Source organism: Echeneis naucrates, chromosome 4, assembly GCF_900963305.1.
Source record: "Echeneis naucrates chromosome 4, fEcheNa1.1, whole genome shotgun sequence".
Lineage (NCBI taxonomy): Eukaryota > Metazoa > Chordata > Actinopteri > Carangiformes > Echeneidae > Echeneis > Echeneis naucrates.
This window is the reverse complement of record NC_042514.1, coordinates 19,920,539-19,943,909: the sequence shown is the minus strand read 5'-3', so window position 1 is coordinate 19,943,909 and position 23,371 is coordinate 19,920,539. Positions and strand designations below refer to the sequence as shown.

General features: G+C 40.1%; 1 protein-coding gene across 2 annotated transcripts in view; it reads right to left on the bottom strand.

Moving 5' to 3' along the window:
• The window catches only part of ano8b (anoctamin 8b), a 30,543-nt gene extending 8,039 nt beyond the window's left edge, over nucleotides 1-22,504 (bottom strand). For both annotated transcript variants that reach the window (XM_029500953.1, XM_029500954.1), the window contains exons 1-14: nucleotides 22,131-22,504; nucleotides 7,485-7,595; nucleotides 6,938-7,070; nucleotides 4,649-4,787; nucleotides 4,460-4,556; nucleotides 4,123-4,239; nucleotides 3,866-3,993; nucleotides 2,953-3,114; nucleotides 2,710-2,862; nucleotides 2,329-2,455; nucleotides 1,868-1,923; nucleotides 1,681-1,755; nucleotides 606-853; nucleotides 144-303 (exon numbers count right to left, since the gene is read on the bottom strand). In XM_029500953.1, the coding sequence (XP_029356813.1) occupies nucleotides 144-303; nucleotides 606-853; nucleotides 1,681-1,755; nucleotides 1,868-1,923; nucleotides 2,329-2,455; nucleotides 2,710-2,862; nucleotides 2,953-3,114; nucleotides 3,866-3,993; nucleotides 4,123-4,239; nucleotides 4,460-4,556; nucleotides 4,649-4,787; nucleotides 6,938-7,070; nucleotides 7,485-7,595; nucleotides 22,131-22,293 (1,869 nt within the window). In that variant the 5' untranslated portion in view covers nucleotides 22,294-22,504. The remainder of the gene's footprint in view (nucleotides 1-143; nucleotides 304-605; nucleotides 854-1,680; nucleotides 1,756-1,867; nucleotides 1,924-2,328; nucleotides 2,456-2,709; nucleotides 2,863-2,952; nucleotides 3,115-3,865; nucleotides 3,994-4,122; nucleotides 4,240-4,459; nucleotides 4,557-4,648; nucleotides 4,788-6,937; nucleotides 7,071-7,484; nucleotides 7,596-22,130) is intronic.
• Between the last annotated feature and the right edge of the window lie 867 nt (nucleotides 22,505-23,371).

Below are 23,371 nucleotides of genomic sequence, written 5' to 3'. Positions count from 1 at the left end.
ATTACTAATGAGCGTCAGGAAGTTACCTAAAAACAATTACAACTAAACAACTGTCGCTACTTTATCTGCACAGCACCATTCTTAGAAACATAATGCAGAATAAAAAGAAGACATACATTTATACTAATAGTCTGTCATCGTACCTTTTCGATGAAACTGACTTTCCTCAGCTTTAGACCACAGTCGATAAGACTTTCTTCCTCTGTCTCTCCTTCACTGAACCTCCCACTGTCAGCTTCGTCCCTCTCACCTCCCTCATCTTCATCAGGCACGCCACATCCACCGTTTAGACACTTCTTTTCTCTGAAAGGAGTTTAAGAGAACAACATGTCAGACAAAATGTGTACATCAAGTGTTCACTGTGCTTCCCTTCTGTACAGTGTATGACTAGTATTAATCATAACTGCATCCAAAGTGCATAGACAAAGACCATGCAAGTCTGTTTGTTGTTATGGATACGCTGACACTGATCGGAAGAAAAACTTCTAAAACTAGAAAAACTAGTTTTTAACATCCAAAAGTTAGTACTTACTATGCATCTACATTTTACTCAAGCATCAAGCGTAGGTTATTTACTGCAGTGATTACTACAATGAGAATTTTACCTTCTTTCTGGCTGGCCAACTCCCGGCCTGCTGCCTCTCAGTCCAGGTCCTGGTATGGCCTGGTCACTGGGGGAGATCTGGGCTTTCCCAGCCGCCAGTCTGGCATACTTCAGCAGTACAGAGAGCAGAAGGTCCCACACAGCTCGTAGCGTAAGCTCGCCTAGCTTGTGGCGCTCATACAGGTAAGGCTGCAGCACCTCCTTCACATTTTGAAGGAACTGGCGTATGATGAGAAGAGTGGCCAGCATCTGACAAGAACAGACAGAAACAGACTGCAATTTTCAACATTTCAACAGCCGTAGTGCAAGAAGTGAAGAAAAAGAATACCAGCAGGGCAAGGGAGGATAAAGGAATTAGCTCAGAATAGAATATACAGTTATAGAGCATACTAATTTATATTTTTTGTGCTCTTGCAAAGCGAAACCCTTCAGACAGAAAAAAGCTGTTGTTTAGTTCCCAGTGCATAAAATTTCATAAAATTTCAAAATTGTCTTAAACTTTTCTTTCCCCTTTGAGAGAGACTACAGTTAAAAGTTCAAGCTTAATTACAGATGCCACCCAACCCTGAACCTGGTTCTGCCTGAGATTTCTGCCTCTTAAAGCGTTCCCTTTAACCTAGTGCTTCTCACAGAGGGATGGATTGGCCCTCTTAAATAGTTCTATAAAGAGCTTGGTTTATATGTAAGGTACTTTAAAGTAACTTTGGTATGATTTGGTGCTATATACTTAAATGTGATTTGATTTGGTTTAACCACCAACAGTCCAACATCATCTTCTAGCTGCAATTCAAAACATCATTGCACGAAGGAGTCCATCCATCACCTTATAATATGACATGACGGACACTGTGCTGTTAAACTGTGATGTTGCTGAGAGGGCTGAAATCCTTTATTAACAAAATCATGGAAAATGCCAAAGTTGGAGGTAAAGGTATTACCAGAAATGAACAAGAGACAATAAAAAGAAACAAAATGTTTTTCTTAAACAATGCTTAGTTAAAATGTGGCATGTGACCAGGACCTGTGACGTCCCCCACACAGGAAGAACCAGGCTTTTGAGCTCGGATTGTGCTTACCTCTTTCAGACGCTCCATGTCTTTGAGGTAGAATCCAATGTAAAAAAGGCTGAGATAAGAATTTACAAACTGAAACTGCAGGAAAAAAAAAGCCAAGAAAAATATGAGAAACAAGTTTAATCTTAGAAAATTCGAAATTGTTTTTGGATTTTCTTGAGATTATGTAATTAAATTAAAAGCCACTTACAAGAACCATTTTGATGATGAGATTTTTCTCATAGGCACTCTGGAGTCTATAGTTTTCTGTGGAATAGAAATCATCATTTCATCATAATCATCATTTATTTTACTTGCATATATTTATATAAATACACCCGAGACCTGACCTCAGATTAGCAGATGAAGATGGAATATGTGTATATTTATATACACATATTATGGCAAGTCATTTAAGCTATATTCCGACTTCCATGCCATATATTCACATAAATGTCATAAAATGTAAATAAATTCCTGAATGGCCTGGCACACACACAGGTGTTTACATAGATTGTAAAGTTAAAAGTAAATTATAAATTAGATTTTATAAGAGAGAACAAAAAATGTACAAAGCATTAAAGCAATTTTAGTCATTATCATCCTCTACATGAGATGGTCTGCTCTGAATATGAATGTAACTTTGGCTCTTTCCCGGAGCGTGACTCTTACCCATGTCGTTAAGCCAGCAGGCAATTTTTCTGTACACCTCATCACATGCAGTCACAGTGATAGCTAGCATAATTTTGGGGATGAAGCGAGCTAGCCGAGGCATTTCCTTGATCCCCATCACAAATTCCTGCAGAGGCATAGTAGCAGCTTCGTGTGAGAAAAATATCAAGGGTATGTGAACAACTGTGTTTCTGTCTATCACCAACATTTGAAGGAAAGGTTTTTTTCTGCTTTATTAACATTGGGTTCCACCCATTTTCTCTATAGTCTAATGCCATTTTACGACCATCAAAAAATGTGATTTTGACAGCGCTCAACAAGTGCTGATGCATGATTTTGAACATTGTATTTGTATGCAAAAGATGCTGACAGCTTACTTGCCTGCAGCTCGAAGCAGATGAGCATGACCAGGAAGACAAAACATAGACAGAGGATACAGATGGGCAGGCTGACCAGCCACCTGAAGACACGTCTTCGCCACGGAGGATAGTAGAACTCCTCACATCCTGTTATGGGACTACAGCGCTTGACTCCCTGCCAAACAGAAAGTACAGAAAGTATGAAACAGCATGAAAGAAAAGAGCAGAAGATAGTAGGACAAAAACGGCTTTTTTTGTTTCTCACCCGGAACTGAGGTCGTGGCTCCTCCAGAGATTCCGCAGGTGTTTCCAGTGTCCCCCACTTGTAGGCCAACTCAGCCCCCCTCCTCTTCCACCGCTCCAGAAACAGAGTGGCCCACACCACATTGAACAGTGCAAACACCACACAGCAGATGTCACGACTTGTCTGAAATACCCCCCACACAAACACACACGCTTAAGACAATGATTACGTGATATAAATTAAATACACACAAAACACAGACAACCTCATACGATTATACACCCACAACAAAAATACAAAAACTTTGTGACTTCAATTGTGAAAATAATACAATAAATTACCTGGGCCTGTATAATCAGAGAGACACAAATCACGTTCTTATTTTACAACTATTGTCTTTCAATCAAGACCCACAGAAATACCTCCAAAACGATGCATTGTCAGCATATGCATTTATACGCTTATATATAAGAAATAACATTTAAACCTTTGAACATGCTTTTGGTTGGCAGCAGCAAGCCCTCCTATAAACAGTGAGCAAGAAAAACTTCTCAGTGAATGGTCATAAGGAAAGACTTGTTTCTGAGTGTTAAAACACAAACTGGTCCCGCATGAAACTGCATATATATATATATATATATATATATACTGAACTGGAACACACAAATCCTGATATTGACAATGGCGTGGTATTGGCAATACAAATGTGAAATGTGATGCATTGACCATCTTTGTTGTTCTGTTTGGACCATCTTGTTATGTGATGTGCACTACCAGTCAAAATACAGACTCACATTTTCATTCAAATTAATGGGAAAGTGTGTCCAACGTTTCACTGACAGTGTATATCTGTCCTTTTTCTTTATTTTTTGGCATTGTATATTTGTGTATTTGATTTAAGTCAGTCAAACTGTTATAAGAGGATCTCTCCTACCTGGTCAGACTCAGTGAGCATCCATAGCACAAAGCCAATCACAGCAGGATATAACATAGAAGTGGTGTAGAAACCTAACCAGGCAAAATACATGGCAATCTTCACCCCAAAGTAGTCACAGATGTCATCTGTAAATACCAGTGAAAATAGAAATCAGAAGAGTGAAATGTAAAATGACATAACATGCTAAATATGTCACTCAAACTGCATCACTGAACCTTCATTCTCTGTCTGCACTTGCATTTTAATGTACCCACCTAAGGGCTGCTTCTCACAAACAGCCTGGACCCAGGACTTCATCAGCTGACTGAGTATCCTCTGCTCATGCAGAGGAAACACCTGCTGGATTACACCTCGGGCACTCAGCTCTGGAACTGCAGAATAATTAAGCACAGATTAAATTGGGATGAAATTACTGCAAATTTTAGATACAGTCAAAACCTAAACTACCAACTGCAGCAAACCATTACATCCATCACATTTGTCTGCTTATGATACCATAACCAACTGGGGGCTTTAACTGTCCTCAACAAAACAAAACCAGTGGCTCCAATAATACACCAACACTGCTCATCTCATAAAATAGCAGCTTACTAATTGGCTGGCCCTCCAGAAAGTTGATATTATGAAGCACCTCCCCGTGTTTAGCACGTAGATTGTCCAGCCAGTATTTAATGATGCTTTGCCTCTCCTGTGACAAACAAAAAATGCAAGTGAGGTGACGCCTTGGGAGCATGTTTACCTGTATGTATGCATAAGTATATGTGCATGTGTGTGACTGACCTGTGAGGTGAAAAAGCACAACTCGCTCTCAATATTCTCATAGATGTAGTCCTCCTCACAGGAGAAGCTTCGCGTGCCCCCTCCAAACTCAGGCTTCACTGCTTTCCTCAGTGCCATCTCCTCCGCACCTCGCAACAAACTATAGGGCAAAGAAAAACACTTTGAAAAAAGAACCTCTCCAGAATCTTCAGTGTGATGTTTATTTTCTGCACTTCATTTCGACTCGTCTTGGAAATGTTTGCCTACATACTGTATCTAAGGATTATTTTCAATAACCAGCAAATCAAGCTCAAGCTGCCCCACTCAGCTGCCAGTTATGCTGCACTGCATGTGGTTGGAGAGAGCTGTACTGATAGCGATACCACAGTATCAAGAGTGTGCCACTTTTCAAGCAGAGAAAAGAGGGCTCTCATGTCCGTTATTCAAGTAATCTCTAGTACAGACGACACATTCTGGTTTGTTGGGGTGGCTGTGGTTAAGAAGTTTGTGATATTAAAATCAGAAATTATAGTATTTTTTTTATAATCTTAAGCTTTGACTATTCTGTTAAGTGTTATAATAGCTACTTTGATCATCAATTTATCTTTGAAGTAAAATCAGTTCTCTTGTTCTTGTGTAACAAATTAGGCCAATACTGTTGTTATTTGGCCAGTTTTCCTTCTAAAACAAGCAAGATGGATACTGTTTCGTCTCCCCTTTGCTATCCTATCTACTTTGTCAAAGTATTCATCTCCTTTTGTCCTCCCAAATGGGTTTGCACTGAAATTAAAGTAATAATGCAACACTACGTCCTCTGTTCTCTACAGATTGATACTGTAACTGCAAGGCCTTTCAGAGGGCTCTCTCTCCAAATATAAGGAGTCTTAAATTGAAAAGAAAGTCATTTAAGACAGTAGAATCCTGCAGAATGGGCGTGCTCCTTGTCATGTTTATGCTGGTTGAGCAAGAATCTATCAGGTGTAGAGTGAAGGCTCAGCAGAACATGATGATCTAAAACTGTGATGTGCCATCCTGAATGGAAAACCTGTTCAGATGCTTGTTTCACATCCTTTCACGCCACATCGTTTCCCTTCATAACAAGAATATGGAACGCACATGGAGCCCTGATATTGTCACACAGCTAACAGAAAGAGGGGAAGTCTCACTGCCTCTGCGTAGACACTAACAGATGATGGAATACTTTCTAGGTTATTTTTTTGTCAACGAAAATGTAGGCCATGCAAAGAAAAATAAGCACGTTCATTTCATGTCTAAAGTTAGTTCATTTGTTCTATTAGGTGCTCCCACAGAGAGGATTCAACATTTGTCAAATAGTGAAATACAATGTGGAAAGAGTGCTGCCCCGATCTCCTGGATTGTTATTTCTCAGTATTTATGAAATGAAGTTATTGCTGATCATAAAGCGATCTGAAACTTGTTTTGAGTAACCTGGGGATTTTTTCTTTTTTCTTTTAACAAAACACAGTAAAGGCCGTGTGATTAGGGTGAACATAATCCTGTTTAGAATAATTAAGACCTTTAGAAAAACATTATCTGACCTGCAGCAAAAAGCAGTGAGGCGTCTACACCGGGCATCATGACAACTTCACTAACTGTCCATTTTGTATGAACTTAACCACCACGCCTGCTATAGCTGTAGCTATACAAAAAAACATGACAAATGAAGCTGCAGTTCTGTACCAGCAGAGGAGAACATGGTTATTTCAATATTACTGGTTGAATTTAAAATAGTTAAAGCTCGAACTACAAGAGGAAGGGTTATATTCTATTATTTATTAGTCCCTGTAGAGGAGTCCTGCCTGCTTTCTATCCAGAGTGAAAGGATGATTTATTCACACAACTTAACAAAAACAGCAGTTGTAACGACACCTGTGGCAGTGAACAAAGCAGAAATGACACTGTAGGTTGTGCTCAACTGACAAAATTAAAATGAATTACAATTACACAGTTCTATACATATACCTTGGATTTATTTTTACCATTTTGCAGGAATATGTGGGAAATTTTGATTCAGTAATTAATTTAGTTTAAACAAGTTGTCAGGTTGAGCTCACAGTCGTTTAACTGTTCCATTGTCTTGAATCAACTAAATTATTGGCTGCCTTTCTCTGCTTTAAATCACTCTGAGTATTCCAGACTGGAGGTGGACAAAAAAAAGACACCTAAAGATGTCCCCCTGTGGTCTGGACTGTAATAATCTGTAAGTATTAGTAAATTAACACAAAAAGGGTTAAGAGATAAACAAATCAATACAATGACTGTAAATAATGATCTTGGCAGGATTCTTACTTTTCATATGTAGCGGTGACAAAGAACGCGTAGACTCCTGTGTGCTTATGATGTCGAATTTGGATGATGAGCTCAGGGATCCCCAGTCGGATGTGGTTCAGTAGCCATAGTAACGTGTGGTCATCTGTTGTGTCTGTGGAAGTAAAAAAAAAACAAAAACAAACAAACCCAAACCATTCCTCAAACATATCCATGCTTCAGTGGAGCTGAGTACTCTTTGGCTATCTATTCCTTCGCAGCTTCTTTTCTGGTTTATTAACTGATCAAAGGCCTGCTAGCCTAATCTTTGGGAATGACAAAGAGAGCTGCTGAGGATAGATAGAGATAGTGGAATTAATGCTTAACATATGATTATACACTAAAATATCGACTACAATATTAGAAAGTTAGGATGTGACTGCCTGTCCTTCTTTAGCGTTTTTTTTTTTTTTTTTACAGGTGGTTAATTGTTATTCCTTTGCAGCTATTAACAGAACTATGCAAATATGAATATGGCTTTGTGTGCTCTAGAAAATCATGATGTTTTAAATGGTGTTGAGTGCTTGACCTGCAAAAGTCATGAGGACATCACAGTTCTCTGTGGGCACAGTTTTCATCCAAGACTTATGAGACATGATGTGTCTCCCAGCCTGCAGCAGCCGCTTTCCAAACAACTTATCTGAAAGCCCCAGAGAGAGAGAGAGAGAATCAGAGAGACAAGAGGGAGAAAAAGACAGAACGAGAGATGAGTGATAAGGCCAGGGTTTTTCAAATGAGACAGTATTAAGGAGTTGTAACATTTTTGAAAAAACACCATGCACACACACAAAGTTGTGCTTCTCAATCGGACACATTTACATCACCTCTTCACCTCTTGGTCCCTCAACACAAGGCGGACAGAACTAATCCTGTCCTGCCAAGGACACACATTGTCCACACAGCGTAAACAGCCAGCCATGCACACACAGGCCCTCATCTCAATCAGCTGAGCATGTGACTGCTGCTATTTCACTTCTGAGTTGCCTGAGGCATTTTCACAAATAAGCCTTCAATAATAAAAGATGACTGTTCAAAGTGAATGGCACAATAAGTAAACATTTCAACTGAAGATGCAGCCCTCTGCAATCACAACACCTCCTGTGTTGAATTACCTTGTCTCTATTTCCTATGTCCAATCCAAAAATAGCTCTACTGAGGCCAAACAGTAATATAACATAGTAACCCTTGATGCAGCAGCCTGGAGGTAAATAATACAGTATATACTGCATGCCCTCTGGGGTGAATACTGACATGTCATGGAAAATGATCTTTTTTAAAACAACTCAGTTTTCCAGGCTCAAATAAACTCTGTCTTCACAACTCATTCATCTGTCGCTGATCCACAACAGTCTTGTATTACCAACAATATGTACTTGATAAAAACAGCACTGCTAACCAATGTACGCTGTGTTCAGTTGTCAAAGGGCAGTTCGCAAAGACTATTTCCCTGATTCTCCAGTACGCTGGAGAGAATACCTATCCCACAAGAGCCACGTTGCAAGTCGGAGGAGAAAGAGAATTTGGAACTTTTCAGAGATCGCTTTGAAATATTTAGTATCACAACAACCATCAATAAATATATCATCTGTTTATGTCTATATGTTTAGGAATGGTAAAAATATTAGACCTGCTGAGTACAAGTAAGAGCAAGAAAACCAAATAATAAAGGCTATATAGATCATTTTACATAAGAGCCTAGTATATCCAATCACTGTTTTAGGTGTTCTTTTTCTGGTTACAAAAGTAACTGCACACACAAGCAAACGCACACACTGAAGGTCACTGCCATTCCAGGCTGTAAATTTAACCATGATGTCACCGGCATTAGGTTGAGGCTGTAAATCAGACTGTATCTCTTTTCTGTGGTTCAAATAAACACCTGTCACAAAAAAATAAAAATAAATAAAACATCAGTGTGTCCTGTGATTTCCAGGCAACACAGCAGTATCACAGACAGACAGGCCAGAGTTTCACAGAGACATGCCTGCTCCTTTTCACAGAACAAAGCTGATCTCCATTTTTATTTTATGCATGCACACGACATACAGCTGTATCATAAAGTCTCCGGCCATCAAATTCATGTGCTTTTGGACTTGAGCATATTTTTCTGAAAATGAGTGTGATGGCAAACTTTCTATAACCAGCATAATGGCAAAAACTGTTCAGTATGATTTAGGAAGTCCTTAACGATTAATCCACACAGATTTAGCCTCCAACTTTGCAGAAGCTCACTGCTCTACAGAGCCCTGTAGATGGGCTCAACCTTTTGCTTTTCTGGACATAAAAACCTCCAGGCACAGCAGGTTCCTATTTTCAGCTACCAGCTACCAACCATGTAGCGAACCCTGATAAAGAGCCTAACAATTTGCTCAGGAGTTGACACTATGTGAGTTTAAATAATCCTGCAGTAAATTCCATATAGTTGCCTACTAGACTTTCATTGCAGAAAAGTCACATTTGTCTTGACTGTATTCCAGTTTCTTTTACATAGTTTTTAACCTTGCATCATTTCTTTGTTATATTCTGCTCTGATTTTTTGACTTTTTCCACTCTTTTTTTTGTTCCCCTATTCCACTCTGGAAAGCACCAAGGTTTATATATTTTGCCAGCCTTTCTTAAAATGCAACCATTTTGCTGAAGATAATTTCTGTCATGATGAACTGAATCACGTTGGGGCTGCAAACAGCACTTGGTTTTACTATTTAAAGGGCATCTCTCACACTACTTACAACCAGGTAGTGAAAGTTTGATCTGGTTCCGCTCTGAAGAACATCTTCAATCACTGCAGCACATCAAACCGAGAGGGAAAAGGGCATTTTTGACTTTTTAATCGTAAGTGGTACTGCCAGACACTAAAATCTCACTACTCCGCTGGGCTTTGGATGATGTGCTGCAGGCAGTGCTGCGACAAGACAGTAATTCAAATCATTCTTTGCTGAGGACTCACACACATACACACGCAACACGCACACTATACTCAAATGCATAGCCCCCGCTGCTTCCTCCAGGTACTCTGGTTTCCTCCCACCGTCCAAAGACATCACGTTCGGATTGTCTGTAGGTCTGAGTGTCAGTGATTGTTTGTCTCTGTGTGTTGGCACTGTGATGGACTGTTGACCTGTCCAGGGTGTACCCCGTCCTCACACCTGGAACATTGGCTGGGATTGTCTCCAGCACACAGCAGAACCCTTACAGATAAATGGTAGAAAATGAGTAAATGACTGAGTGCCTTTGTTTTTATTAAATGTTTTATTAGGCCATTCTGAGAGGTCTGTGTCTCCATTTTTGCTGCTTGCCTATTGTAGATTTACTCTTCCCAGCCTGTTGCAGGTCTACAATTTTCTTCCTGGTGTCCATCAATCGTACTTTGGTCTTGGCCATGGTTGAGTTTTTTGAGGCTGTGGACAGGTGTCTTTTATACAGATAACCTGTTGAAACTGTTTCCATTAATACAGGCAACGAGTGGAGGACAGAGGTGCTTCTTAAAGAAGAAGTTACAGGTCTGTGAGTGCCAGAAATCTTGCTTTTTTTGTGGGTGACCAAATACTTATTTTCCACCATAATTTACAAATAAATTCTTTAAAAATCCTACAATGTGATTTCCTGGATTTTTTTTTCTCATTTTGTCTCTCATAGTTGAAGCGTACCTATGATGAAAATTACAGACCGGCTGACTAAATACTTTTTGCCCCACTGTAGTATTCAGATATTAAAACCTCTGCTAAAAAAAACTACTCTTGATCTAGATGTTTTATGTAATTATAGACGCCATATCTAACATCACTTTCATCTCAAAAATTCCTGAAAAAGAAGCTTTATGAACTGCATAAGAATGGCCTGTTTGAAGAGTTTTTTTTTTTTTTTTTTTTTTTTTGTCTGCATTTGTCCTCACAGATTAACACCACAGGGTGTGTCAACTTTTTATGAGATGGATGTTTTAAGAGTGTAAGTCTGTCTTTACATTTTTGCATTTGCCACCGTTGATCAGAATATTTTCTTACAGAAACTGGAGCATGAAATTGTGATTAAAGGAACCATACTAAGATAGTTTACCTCATACTTATCTGATAGATCTGTTTTTCATGTAAGCCATGGTCCTTCCATGTGCATTACATTATCAAGTTCCACAGGTTTCTGTGCTAGGACCACCATATCAATTTTCTTTGCTATGCAGATGACACCCACACTACGACAGCCTTCTTGCCTCCAATATTGTGATAATCTCACACCTTCTGCCGGAATAGGATGCAGAAAATCTAGTCCAGTGTGTTTTTTTTTTTTTTTTACCTTTAGACTGGATTAATGTAGTTAACTACTACTACTTTTAGTTAACTAAAGGCCTTCAGTTGATTCAGAATGCTGCCACACGAGTATTAACAGGAACTAGAAAAACAGATCACATTCCTCCTGTGCTCGATTCTCTTCATTGGCTCTCAGTGAAATTCAGAATAGATTTTAAAATCCTTCTGTTAACGTATAAAGCTCTTAATGACCAAGCTCCATCATATCTCATAGTTCCTTACTGTCCCAGGAGGTCACTTCCCTCTCTGGATGGAGGTCTACCTAAATCAGGAGGCAGATCTTTCAGATATCAGGCTCCTCTTCTTTGGAACCAGCTCCCATTATCAGTCTGAGGGATGGACTCTTTTTACAGTCAAGATTGCCGCCCCGCCCATGCATCACATCACTGCATGTCATTAACTTTGTCTTCTCTTTCCCATAGTCTGTGTGTTTCCCTTTGGTCCTTTCTCTTTCTGTCCTCATTCTGCAGTTGCTGAATCACCTCTGCCCTGTCATGTTCAGCTCAAAACTTGCTGCTGCAATAATTGTTATTAACTGTCATTGTTTTTGCTGCCATTATTAACACTACTCGTTATTACTTCTTCAGTGATTGTACATAACTGCTGATATTTACTAATCTACATTTAGTAGCGTCAGATAATACTCTTCGCATCTGTATGTTTTGCTTTCTATTGTGTTCTTTCATCCTGCTCTTGCTGTCTCTTGATCTCTCAATCTTTCCCATCTTCGCTCTCCAGCCCCTTTCTCTCATTCTCTCTCTCTGACGATCTCTCATCCGAGCCTGTCAAATCAGATGGCTGCCCTCCCTAATATAACTAAGATAACTTCATTATCCTATACTGCTGATCTGTTTTCAGGTAGTGGGGGGTGCTGGAGCCAATCCCAGCTCACAAACTCAAGCCAGCTAAAAAAAAAAAAAAAAAAAAAACACACAAAAAAAAAAACAACCAAACAAAAAAAACAGAACAAAACATCACGACTGCAAAAGCTTACAGAGGGTGGCAAGTATGCTGAGTCATCAATTCATGCAGCTGAAATAAATGAAATCAGGGTGAGTGGGGTATTTTATAATGCAGCTGGCCATCTTTTGGAGTTGGCCAGTGTAAAGTCTGATGGAAGGAAGAGATGTGTGATGACACGGTCTGGTGCCCTCACCACCCACTGCGGGTCCTTCCTGTCCTCTGTTGTGCAGCTGGCCAACCACCCAATGCAGCAGTAGGTCAGGAGGCCCTCTATTGCTTACAAACAGAAGTTGGTCAGTAGTTGAAAAGAGAGGCGAGCTTGCGTTTACTTCCTGAGGAGGTAAAGCCTCCCATCTGCTCCTCTCTAACACCCCATAGTCCTCTAAGTCTCTCTCTGGAGTTCTCTCTTTTTATTTATTTTTTCATCTCTGTCCCTCTACATCTTTCAGTTCTCTTCTTTTACTCTCACTGAGACAATTTCAAGGTATTTGCCATCTTTGTGGCCCTTCAGTGATTGACGTTTTCAAACAAGTCAGAGGGAGAGAAGTGAAAATGCTTGAGAGTGCTACAAATAAAGATCAATAATGTCTACAGTTTTTCATAGAATAGTTGATGCTTTGCTTTTCCGCAGATTTTATTCCTTCTCACTCTGACATTACTTCTTGTCTCCTTCCTTCATCTCCCTAAATCTGCTTCCTTAATTTCACACTGTTACTTTCTTTCTGTCAACGAGGCTAATTGGAGACTCTCTATTGGTTAACAGGTTAATTGGGGAAAACAACCTCACTCTCATAACTGCTCTGGCATTGAATTTAAAGGAAATAAGCAATGCTATTTACTTGGGCAATGAACGGAATATAGTGAAGTGAATGTAGCCTTTGTGGGGCAAACAGACTGCTTTATTGAGCAGCGGGCTACTGCCAAAGTGGACAAAGAATTTTCTGATGAACACATATGTGTAACATTGACCTATTAATTGAATTTTTATGATTAAAATTCTATAATAAATTCCAAAGTAGTTTATTGCAGAATATGTGAAGAAGAGGAGGAGTAGGAGTACATCACAGAATCAGCAGTTTACAGTAAAAAAAAAAAGAATTATTTGTGAAAAAAAAAGATGGGGTAAACTACCAACTCAGGCATTCAAAAGAATCGTGCATTTTTAAGCAGCTATAACAGAGGGTATTAAAGTAGGCCTGGTACTTCACCTTCATCTGACTTAGTGTGCCCAACTCACACTTAGCAATCATTTCAAAAAGCCTCAGCCCTTTCTCTAGGTAATTTGTGCTCCAAAAACTATCTGGTAAAAAAGTAGTGGGCATGCCAGTGTCATCATAATCAGGATATGGCACTCTAGTTTGTTGAGGAATTCCAATAAACATCAGGCAAACTATGCACTTCTACCTACATCTGAAATTAAACTGGACACTACAGCATCTGAAAAAGAAAGGATAAAAGAAGACTGAATTTGGAGAAAAGTGCAGCAGTAAGTCAGCTGGTCTGATGGCTATGGAAAAACCCGACTGGACAATGGTATGATATTCTATTCCTGGGCAGGAAAGATGCGAGGAAGGGTCAGAGTCAGATCAATGCTCAGAAGAGCAAGTGACTATTGTGCGCTACCACCATGTTTCTCAACAACTTGGAGACAAAAATATTTGCTAGTGATTTTGGTCAGCTTCAATTTGTTTTCCTGTAGTGTCAATACTGTACAACAAAATGTTTGGAAGTTCTGTGACACTAAAAACGGGGAATGAGAATGAAAATGCAGTCGATTAATATTTAAAAACATAAATAAATAAATAAATAAATCACACAAACAACAGGGTGTTGGTGCTTATGCAACAATGAAGACAGATTGGGATTAAACCAAAATGTGACAATATTTTTCTTTGAAATGTAAATGTGGAGGTTATAGCAATGACAATGCAGCATTTTTGACAACCTATATCATTAAGTCAACATCGGAACCACTGCACAGCTTTCTAATAGCACTTTGTCAAAGGAAATGAGCAGGAGTACAAGCTGTGATACAAATAATGTTTAATAGCAGCCATTATTTTCTACCAATTTACATAAAGATGTGACATGGTACTGGTAGAGTGCATGCTAAGCAAATGAGGAAAGAATGAGGTTGAAGGCAGAGGACAAAAAAAACATGGGTGGGATTCACAGGACACTTATTGCTATTGTTCAGTCAACAATGGCTGATGTGTAAATGTGTAAATACCATTAGGCATAACATTATGTTAGCAGACATGCTGTTAGCCAGGCTTTGTTTAAACTTATTTTATATTCAAGAAGATTCCAACATTTCCAAAGATAGCAAATTTGTATGAAATGTGCATAAAATGATGTGCAAGATGATCAACTCCATTTGACAGAATGTGAAGGGTTTTAGGTCCGGACAGTTCACTCGGTGTAAACGTGATACAGCTTCATAAATTTAAAAAAAGGAAAACTGGAAAAATTATTCTAAAAAGATTTATAAATAGTTTTAAAATTGTTTTTGGGATACGCTTAGCTTTATGCTGTACATACCATATTTACTTATAGTCTCATAATCTTCATTGCTCCAAATAGATACTGTAAACTTCCAGAGGGCTTGAATGGGGATTTAAGGATTTTACTGAACAGGGAGGACAGCTGATCAAGCATTGTAGGTGAGACAGTATGATTAAGCAATTCAAGTTTGAGAATCGAGTGAATCACCACTTGACAGATAACTAATCACAGCTCAGAGATCCTTAAACACTTTCTAAAAAATCCCTATTTTATTTGATGTAGATAGATACACATCTAAATAGTTACATGCCTGATTGCACAGGTATTAGTAAATTTGGCATCATATTTATTTGATAAACCAAGCCAGCAAGACTCGTACAAAAAGCCAGTTACCATGCAGTTCAGCACTCATTCTAAATGGGAAGAAGAGCAGGATAACAGGAAATATGTCTTGGTGGTGCATGCAATGAACAAACATTAGATAGGATAACAGAGACAAAGAGAGACATTAAGTTCAGCATCATTATGCATAATGTACTGCTATTATTATATTAGACTGCATTAAATCCATCTTCCCCTTCGTTGATGAAGCTGAGGAAAAGCAGACAACTGAGAAAAGCAAGAACTCCTCTTTAAGCAATTTCACAGTTTTTTCTTCAAATCACTAGACTTATTTCAAGGAATCTGACACTGAACCTGGCTGTATCATTACTTATAGCAGCTCTGCATAACTCAGGAATTTGTTGTTGCACTGGGGTGAATAGGTGCGAAGAAAGCTTGTTAGCCAGAAGTCAGCGCCAAATCATAACAAAGTTACATCAAGGCACTTTACATATGCAGGTCTAGACCAAACTCTTCAGAAAATGATTTAAAGAGACCCAACAGACCCCCAATGAGCAAGCACTTGGTAAAAGTGGCAAGGAAAAACTTCCTTTAAGAGGCAGAATCCTCGGGCAGAACCAGGCTCAGGGGGGGGCAGCCATCTGCCTTGACCAGTTGGGTTGAGGGGGGGAGAGAGAGAGAGAGAGAGAGAGAGAGAGAGAGAGAGAGGCATGGGGGGGTGAGAGCAGGAGAGTTGTATTATTAACCAAAAATCAAAGTAAATGTCCCAGGAAAATGTAATATCAGAAATACCACAGCCTCAGTCTATATGACTGACTTTATACACTGACCATCCCAAATGATAATCCCATTGGATAATTACTGCATGGATGATTATGTTTCAGCTTGCAACAAGTTCTTTGACCCTAACTGGGCAGGAAGTAGCTTCTCATTTCTTAAACAACCATGTCGGAACACATATCCTGTGGTTGTTGGAAAAGATGTTAATCTGTTTCAGAAGGGTCAAATTATCGGCATGCATCAAGCAAAGAAAACATCTAAGGAGATTGCTGAAACGACTAAAATTGAGTTAAGAACTGTCCAACACATTATTAAAAACAGCAAGGACAGTGGGGAACCATCATCTTTAAGGAAGAAATGTGGCTGGAAAAAAATACTGACTGATCGTGATTGGTGATCTCTTAAATGTTTGTTGAAATCAAATTGTAAAAAAAACAACAGTGAACTTGTGGCTATGTTTAACAGTGAAAGTAAGAGCACTTCCACACACACACACACACACACACACAATGCAAAGGGAACTCAAAGGACGGGGACTAAACAGCTAGGTAGCCTTAAGAAAACAACTTATCAGTGAGGCTAATTGGAAGAAAGGCTTAAATTTGCTAGGAGGCACAAAGATTGTGTTGGGCTCATCAGGGGAAGAAGAGAGGCGGCTGAAGTGATACACTCATCATGCCTAGTGCCTATCGTACAAGCCTGTGGGGGCAGTGCTGTGATCTGAGGCTGCTGCAGTTGGTCAGGTCTAGGCTCAACAATGTTATGAGCCCAAAGAATGCGGTCAGCTGACTACCTGAATATAATGAAGGAGCAGTTTATTCAATCAATGGATTTTTTTAACCCTGATGGCACGGGCATACTCCAAGATGACAATGCCATGATACATCAGGCTTTTTTAATTGTTAGAGTGGTTCAGAGAGCATGAGACATCATTCTCACACATGCCACCACAGAGTCCAGAACCTAAACACCATTGAGAATCTTTAGGATGTGCCAGAGAAGAATTTGCGCAGAGGTCTGACTCTCCCGTTATCAATACTGAGCAAAATAATGCCACAGCAAATACTTATACTTAAGACTTAATACTTAAGAACTTGCTCCCTTTTCTGCAAGAATTTGAGCTCTATCACAATGACAGAGGGGTTCAACTGTGCTTTTTCATGTGAACCATAACTCATCAACAAATAAAATGAAATTGTAAGTTTTACAATCACATAACCTTTCAGTCACATGAGTAAGGCTGCTGCTTTCAAACTACTGTGAGTACCATAAGTGCTATATATGTTTATTTTGAACTCACAACCATCAAACGCACACACTATTGTTTCTAGTCTTTAAATTAGGAAAGCAGTCACAAATGTTTATGTTCAGAAGCTATCAAGTTTTATCAGAAAATGGACAGTTCAAATTAATAATTCGCAGAAATGTTCACGATCAAAATGTCCATGAATCAGTCAATATTGTTTAATCCTTTTGATGTCTCCGCATTCTGCATACTCCCCTTGTTCTCTGGGTCAACAAATGAAATCCAATCAACCTCTACACTAAAGAGGGTTCATCGAATTGCGAACCTCAAACTTCTTTTTAAAAAACAACTTGTCATTCATCACACATTTTATCAGTGTCTGGGCCTTCCCTTTTCTACAATACAAAAAGACTGAAATCAATTAGTGGAGCCCACAATTTTTATATGTCTCTTTGTGGTCCTCACTTCCTCTACAGCCTAGTGGTCACTTTTGAACCTGAGGACAACACAAGTGTTGCCACAAACATGTGGAGTTCCTCTCCTCTCTCTCCCTGTCCTCATCCTGCAGGTGATGACTCATCGCCATCCCATGTTCCAGCAACACTTACTGCTCCCTGATCCTCATCCCCCCACCCTGTGCCTCTCTGTCTCTCTCTCCCTCTCTCAACCCAACCGGTCGAGGCAGATGCCCGAGGTTTCTGCCTCTTAAAGGAAGTTTTTCCTTGCCACTGTTTCCAAGTGTTTGCTCATCGGGGGATCTGTTGGGTCTCTTTAAATCACTTTATAAAGAGTTTGGTCTAGACCTGCTCTATATGTAAAGTGCCTTGATGTAACTTGGTTATGATTTGGCGCTGGCAGTGAGAATGTCACTTGGCTCAGTTCTTCCCGTATCTATCACATGTGCCTACACACATTCTGTAATATAATGAGTAGATTTTCAAAAAGGGAGCAATAAAAACATCTGTAACCACAGGAGGTTGAGAGACTACAGTCAGTGTATCCCACATTACATTTGGAATAAATATTGCTGACCGATAGCTTTCAACACCACATAATTAAGGTACGTTTTTCTTATTTTAAACAGCAACAACTTATCTCCTATCTTTTCTCCATTTTTGAGAATCATACATTAAATGCATGAGAAAACTCTGAACTTATGATATTTCTTTCCATAACAACCTAACACACAAGTCCTTATCCTATGAACTGCATGTTTATACAGCTCATTGAATGCACACCAGGCTTAGCTGGGATAGTTAATTCCTTAGTTGACATCTATGAATAAAGTTTCACATTTTGGATGGTACAGTTCATGGTTACAAAGGCCAAATTCAACCAAGGTAAAAACTGCCAGTACAACCCTGTGCAAAAATGCACGAAGCCACCAAAGCATAAAATGAAGCAGTGTGTCCTCTGCTCTGATGGCCGCTGCCGATTCTTATGCCCACTACCTCCCTTAAAGTTGCTCTCATTAAAAATCACCTAAACCTAGTGTAACCCAAGAGATGCTGATAAATGTTCAGATGCTAACAAGTGAAATTAACAAGCTAAGCTAGTTTTGGTAAAGAATGTTTTTGTCCCAATAGTTATGTTTGTCCCTGATATTTCATCATCATGTAACGCTTTGGTAACAAAGGAGAAAATCACTTACCATCAGGTCAGGTTAGACTGAGCCCGCCAAACCTGCCTTCTCCACGAGTCTGTCCTGGTCTGTCCCCAAAACTGTTAGGGAATGATGTTCCGCTCTATTTCTTAATTTTTCTAAGTTGGTCAGTGAAGTCTCAAATAAAATTAAGTTAAAATTTACAATAATTGCATTTATATTGTATTCCAAAGACATTTTGTTGAAATATAAAGAAATTGAAATTTTTGTAACTGTGTAATCTTTCAGGCAAATCTTTATCTATTTTAAAGAAGTAAACTTAATTTACATATCTAATTTTCACACAAGGATCCCTGTTAGAGTTTTACTATTGACATTTGATGTAATCAAATTAAAGACTCATTGTAATCATATTCTGCAATTTGGGTTGCATACCTATATAGTACTGTTGTATTTACAAGGTCCTTGAATTATTTTTTAAAGTTTATTGGAAAATAAATTAATACAATGCTTTAATGAAGCTTTTCTTCCAGAAATTATTTTTGCTTCCTGCCCCTTGTCTGGTGACCCAGAGAAGGAAAGGCTGCTCAGCCCTCACCTCCTCTAAAGCCTTGTTTGGTATTAACGGCAATGGCACTGGTAAAAAGGAAAATAACAGTTAGAAAAAACGGCTAATAAACACTGCATAAACAAACATAAAAGTACTGAGTAATTTCTGTGTCCTTTAATACTTGATGATCTAAAAAAAAAAAAAAAAAAAGAGACCCAATCTGATTAATTGAGGGCTCCAGCCCGTCCTCTACATACTTAAGAGGAAGTGTAAGCCAGTGAGCAGCATCCTGCACTCACCTGAGTGCAGATCCTTGCTTAATACATTTTCTCATGCACTTTGCAGACTGTAAAGTGCATTTATTAATGCCAAGCATCGAAGATGGACTTGAATGAGTTTATAAAAATAGATCCTTCAGATCTCACAGCTATCTCAGAACAGACTTACATTTTCAGTTGAGAACAAGGGTGTAAAAAGGTAAAACTATGGGCTGGCTTTAAAGGCAAATATTGCTCATTCATATGTATCATGCATTTCAAACAATGAAATCTAAGTTGTATTCTGTCATAACTACTAACCTAAAAAACTAACTGTTAGGATGTTTTGCAATTATGGGCTAGTGTCATTGCTCTTGCAAAACATAATCACACATGAATTCTTGGATACTATTGAGGTTTTCCGGATAACGTGCTGATGCCAGAAACTGTTCAGTCATTATCTTTATATCTTATTTAGCCCCAAGCCGCAAATACACAATCAAACTCTTGCGGTTAAATCAACCTCTAGGTATAATAACTGACGAAATGTTATGTTTAATTCAGCAAGCTCAGTTCTGATTAGCTTTACAAGAGTTTAGGCAGAGGTACACTCTTTAGAATGAATCTTTTCAGATATCCTAACAAATGTCCTATATCCTAAACTTCTGATTAGGAAACGACGTTATTACATGACCTGATTTCCATAACACAGGATCTAAGCAACAATGCCCTCAGAGGAAGCGAAAACTAATTGGTGGAAGTTTAACCTTGACTTTCTTTAATGACTGGTGCTTGATTAATCTTGGAAATGCTGGCTAGTGAAGAAGAAGATGGCTGAGATGATCAGTTCATTCATTCATCTTCTACTGCTTATCTCTTTCCGGGCCGCAAGGGGTGCTGGAGCCAATCCCAGCTCAGATTGAGCCTGGACACCAGTCCATCACAGGGCCAACACACAGAGACAGACAGAGACCGACAACCACTCACACTCAGCGCTAAGGACAATTTAGAGTTACCAGTTAACCTATACATACATGTTTTTGGACAGTGGGAGGAAACTGGAGTACCTGGAGGAAACCCATGCAGGCATGGGGAGAACATGCAAACTCCACACTCCCACACTCCCAGGCCTGGGAGCCGAACAAATGACGTTTTTATTGTGGGGCAACAGTGCTAACCCCTATGCTGCTGTGGATCAACATTATTCCAGTCTAATGTGGAGGGATTAGGAATATATGGTGAAGACTCTACGTTCAATGCAAGCCTTGTTTATGAGCTTGTTTGCTTCCTCTAGTGAAGACATACCAAAGTTCCCTAATGTTAGATATAAATCACATGCAACTGTACGAGATCATGCCAAGATTAAATTAACAACTGTCCCACTTTTATGAAAATAAGACCATAATTCTGACATGGCATAAGATGTCATTTTCCTGTACTGGACAGTTTTGAATGTTGAACCTCCCAGTACCTCTCTCTGCTCCAATACTGCATCTTGCTCATGAACTAACAGCACATTTTTAAATTGAACATCTTAGTTTTTGGACTCACAAAGCCTGTAACCCATTCAAAAGGAAAAAAAAAATAAATGCCAGCCTCTCAAAAAGATGACATCAGAGTTCTCTGCCAGTCAGCGGCAGACTGCTCAGGTTACCTCAAGCAAGTGTGGAAAGGAGCGCTCAACCTCTGACAGCCACTGCATCACTCTGCAGCAGTATTTGCAGGGAGCACGGGAGCTGTATGCACAGGAAAACAACCCTGATTGGGCAGCTGAGGCTCACTTCCCAGGGATAATATTCTAGCCCGTTCCAAAAATAGCTGCATGCAATTCTTCCACCAAGACAACTGAGATACAGTCTATTTATCTGTTGGTATATGTGTCTCATGGAGCAGAAGGATGAACCATGTTTTTTTGTTCTGTTTACTCCTAGTTTCCAAATCTTTTAAAACCCTCTACAGAAACTATAACAACTTATGGGGGCAATCTTCATGAGAAGGGCAGCAATCATGACTGCACCCTCATCCAAAAACCAAAATATGCACCTGCCATGGCATCCAATAGCATAGCAACTACTACTGAGACAATAAAGTGGGAGCAGACTGCAGCCTATTCTTGTCTGGCTTTTGTAAGAAATCCCATGATGACATCATGAACCTCTTGAACATTTGGCTACCAGGACGAAAGGATGGCAGACCCCTCCACATAACACAGAACACCTTTTAACCAACAGCCAATCGTATCCTACTATTAGCCTGTAATGACGCTGCGGAAAACTGGAGCGTTGGCTGCAAGCGTCCAAAGGAACACAGCAGCTTTTGATAACGGGATGGAGGCTGGTGTGCAATCACCAGGAATACGGTCATAACCGTCCACAATGCTGTGCAAAAATGCAATGCAATTTTGCAATTATTTTTTGGAAGAGTCGCTGCCGCACGAACATGAAGCGCAAGTCAAAGCCATTTTGGCCTGTAGTCTCATCAGCTGGTCATTTTGGGAAGCTCTGGCGGAGACAAAAGAACGGTGTCTACAGGCATCACGGTCACCTGTGCTCTCTCTCTCCCTCTCTCTCTCTCTCTCTCTCTCCCTAAACCGCACCATCCAAAGAACAAGTCGCTCGCTCGACTCACCGAGTACGCCGGAGGTTTGTGTGGCCGGCTCCGGCCTCTCCGCGTCGCCCTGCTGCGGCCGGTGTCGGTGCCGGGAGCTCTCGGGACAGTCGACGGCGGCGGTCGCGCCGCTGGAGGCCGGCGCGGCTGCAGCGCCTGTCGCCGCCGTCCCCGTTTCAGGCATGCTGTCTATCAGCGAGGAGCGACGGAAGATGAGGATATTCTCCGGGAAATGGTGCGGTGGTGTCGCATCTCAGTGGGAGGGCAAAGCATCGGGGTGGTGCGGAAGGCCGGGAGCGGGGTTAAGCCAGTGTGAAAGTGAAGTGAAGGTTGTCTGTGGCGGTGCAGCGGCGGATCATTGTGTCGGTACTTTGGAGTTGGTGCGCGGCAGGATGGAGACCCCTTCTCCGACGGCTGTGGGGGCGGGGCTAAGACAGTGAGCGCGCGTGCGCACGCACACACCTCAACAATTTCCTGTGGTAGGCTAATAATTCCACCTGGACTGGTGCCCCATCAGAAGTCAATAACTTCTGGAAAAAAAAATCAAAATAGAGTTAAAAAGTTAGACCACAAAGCCCCATCAATGGCTGAGGGAGCCCTTCCATTGAGATTATAAAAGGTTTCTCCTCTCACTCAAAGTTTTGCTCACCAGATTTATGTGTATATTGGTCATATAATATTGTTTATATTTCCTCCCACCTCCCACAAAATCACATGTGGAACTGTGGTAAGGAGACCCTGCCCCCCACCACCTCACTGAGATCCCGCTAAAGAGTTCTCCGTGAGGCGTCAGGCCATGCCTTCTCATCATGCCACAGTCTGTCTCTCTGACCTGCATCCCGGATGCTGTGTTTCACTGTCCAATCACATCAGCAGTCTGGCTGCCTTCATATGGCTGAGAGCTCAAATGCACCTAGTATGCAAAAACAAATTATGCTTACTCACCACCCTCAGGGCTGAAAGCTAGGAGAGGCACAGCTGCGCTCATATCATGTCATCTCATATAACCTGCATATTTCAGTTGTTTAAGCCATGAAGAATCCAGGACACAAAAAAGGCAGCAACAAAACAATTAATAGAAATTGAAGTTGTAATTAGCAGAGAATGTGTGTGTGTGTGATATTTATAGTATCTATTTTGTCGATCCTAAATGTTCTCAGAATACACACTGACAAATATTTAAAATAACACACACAATCAAAGTAAAAATAGTGACCGTGCAAATTTATACTAATTTATTTTTAGAAGGAAAATTTTGGAGA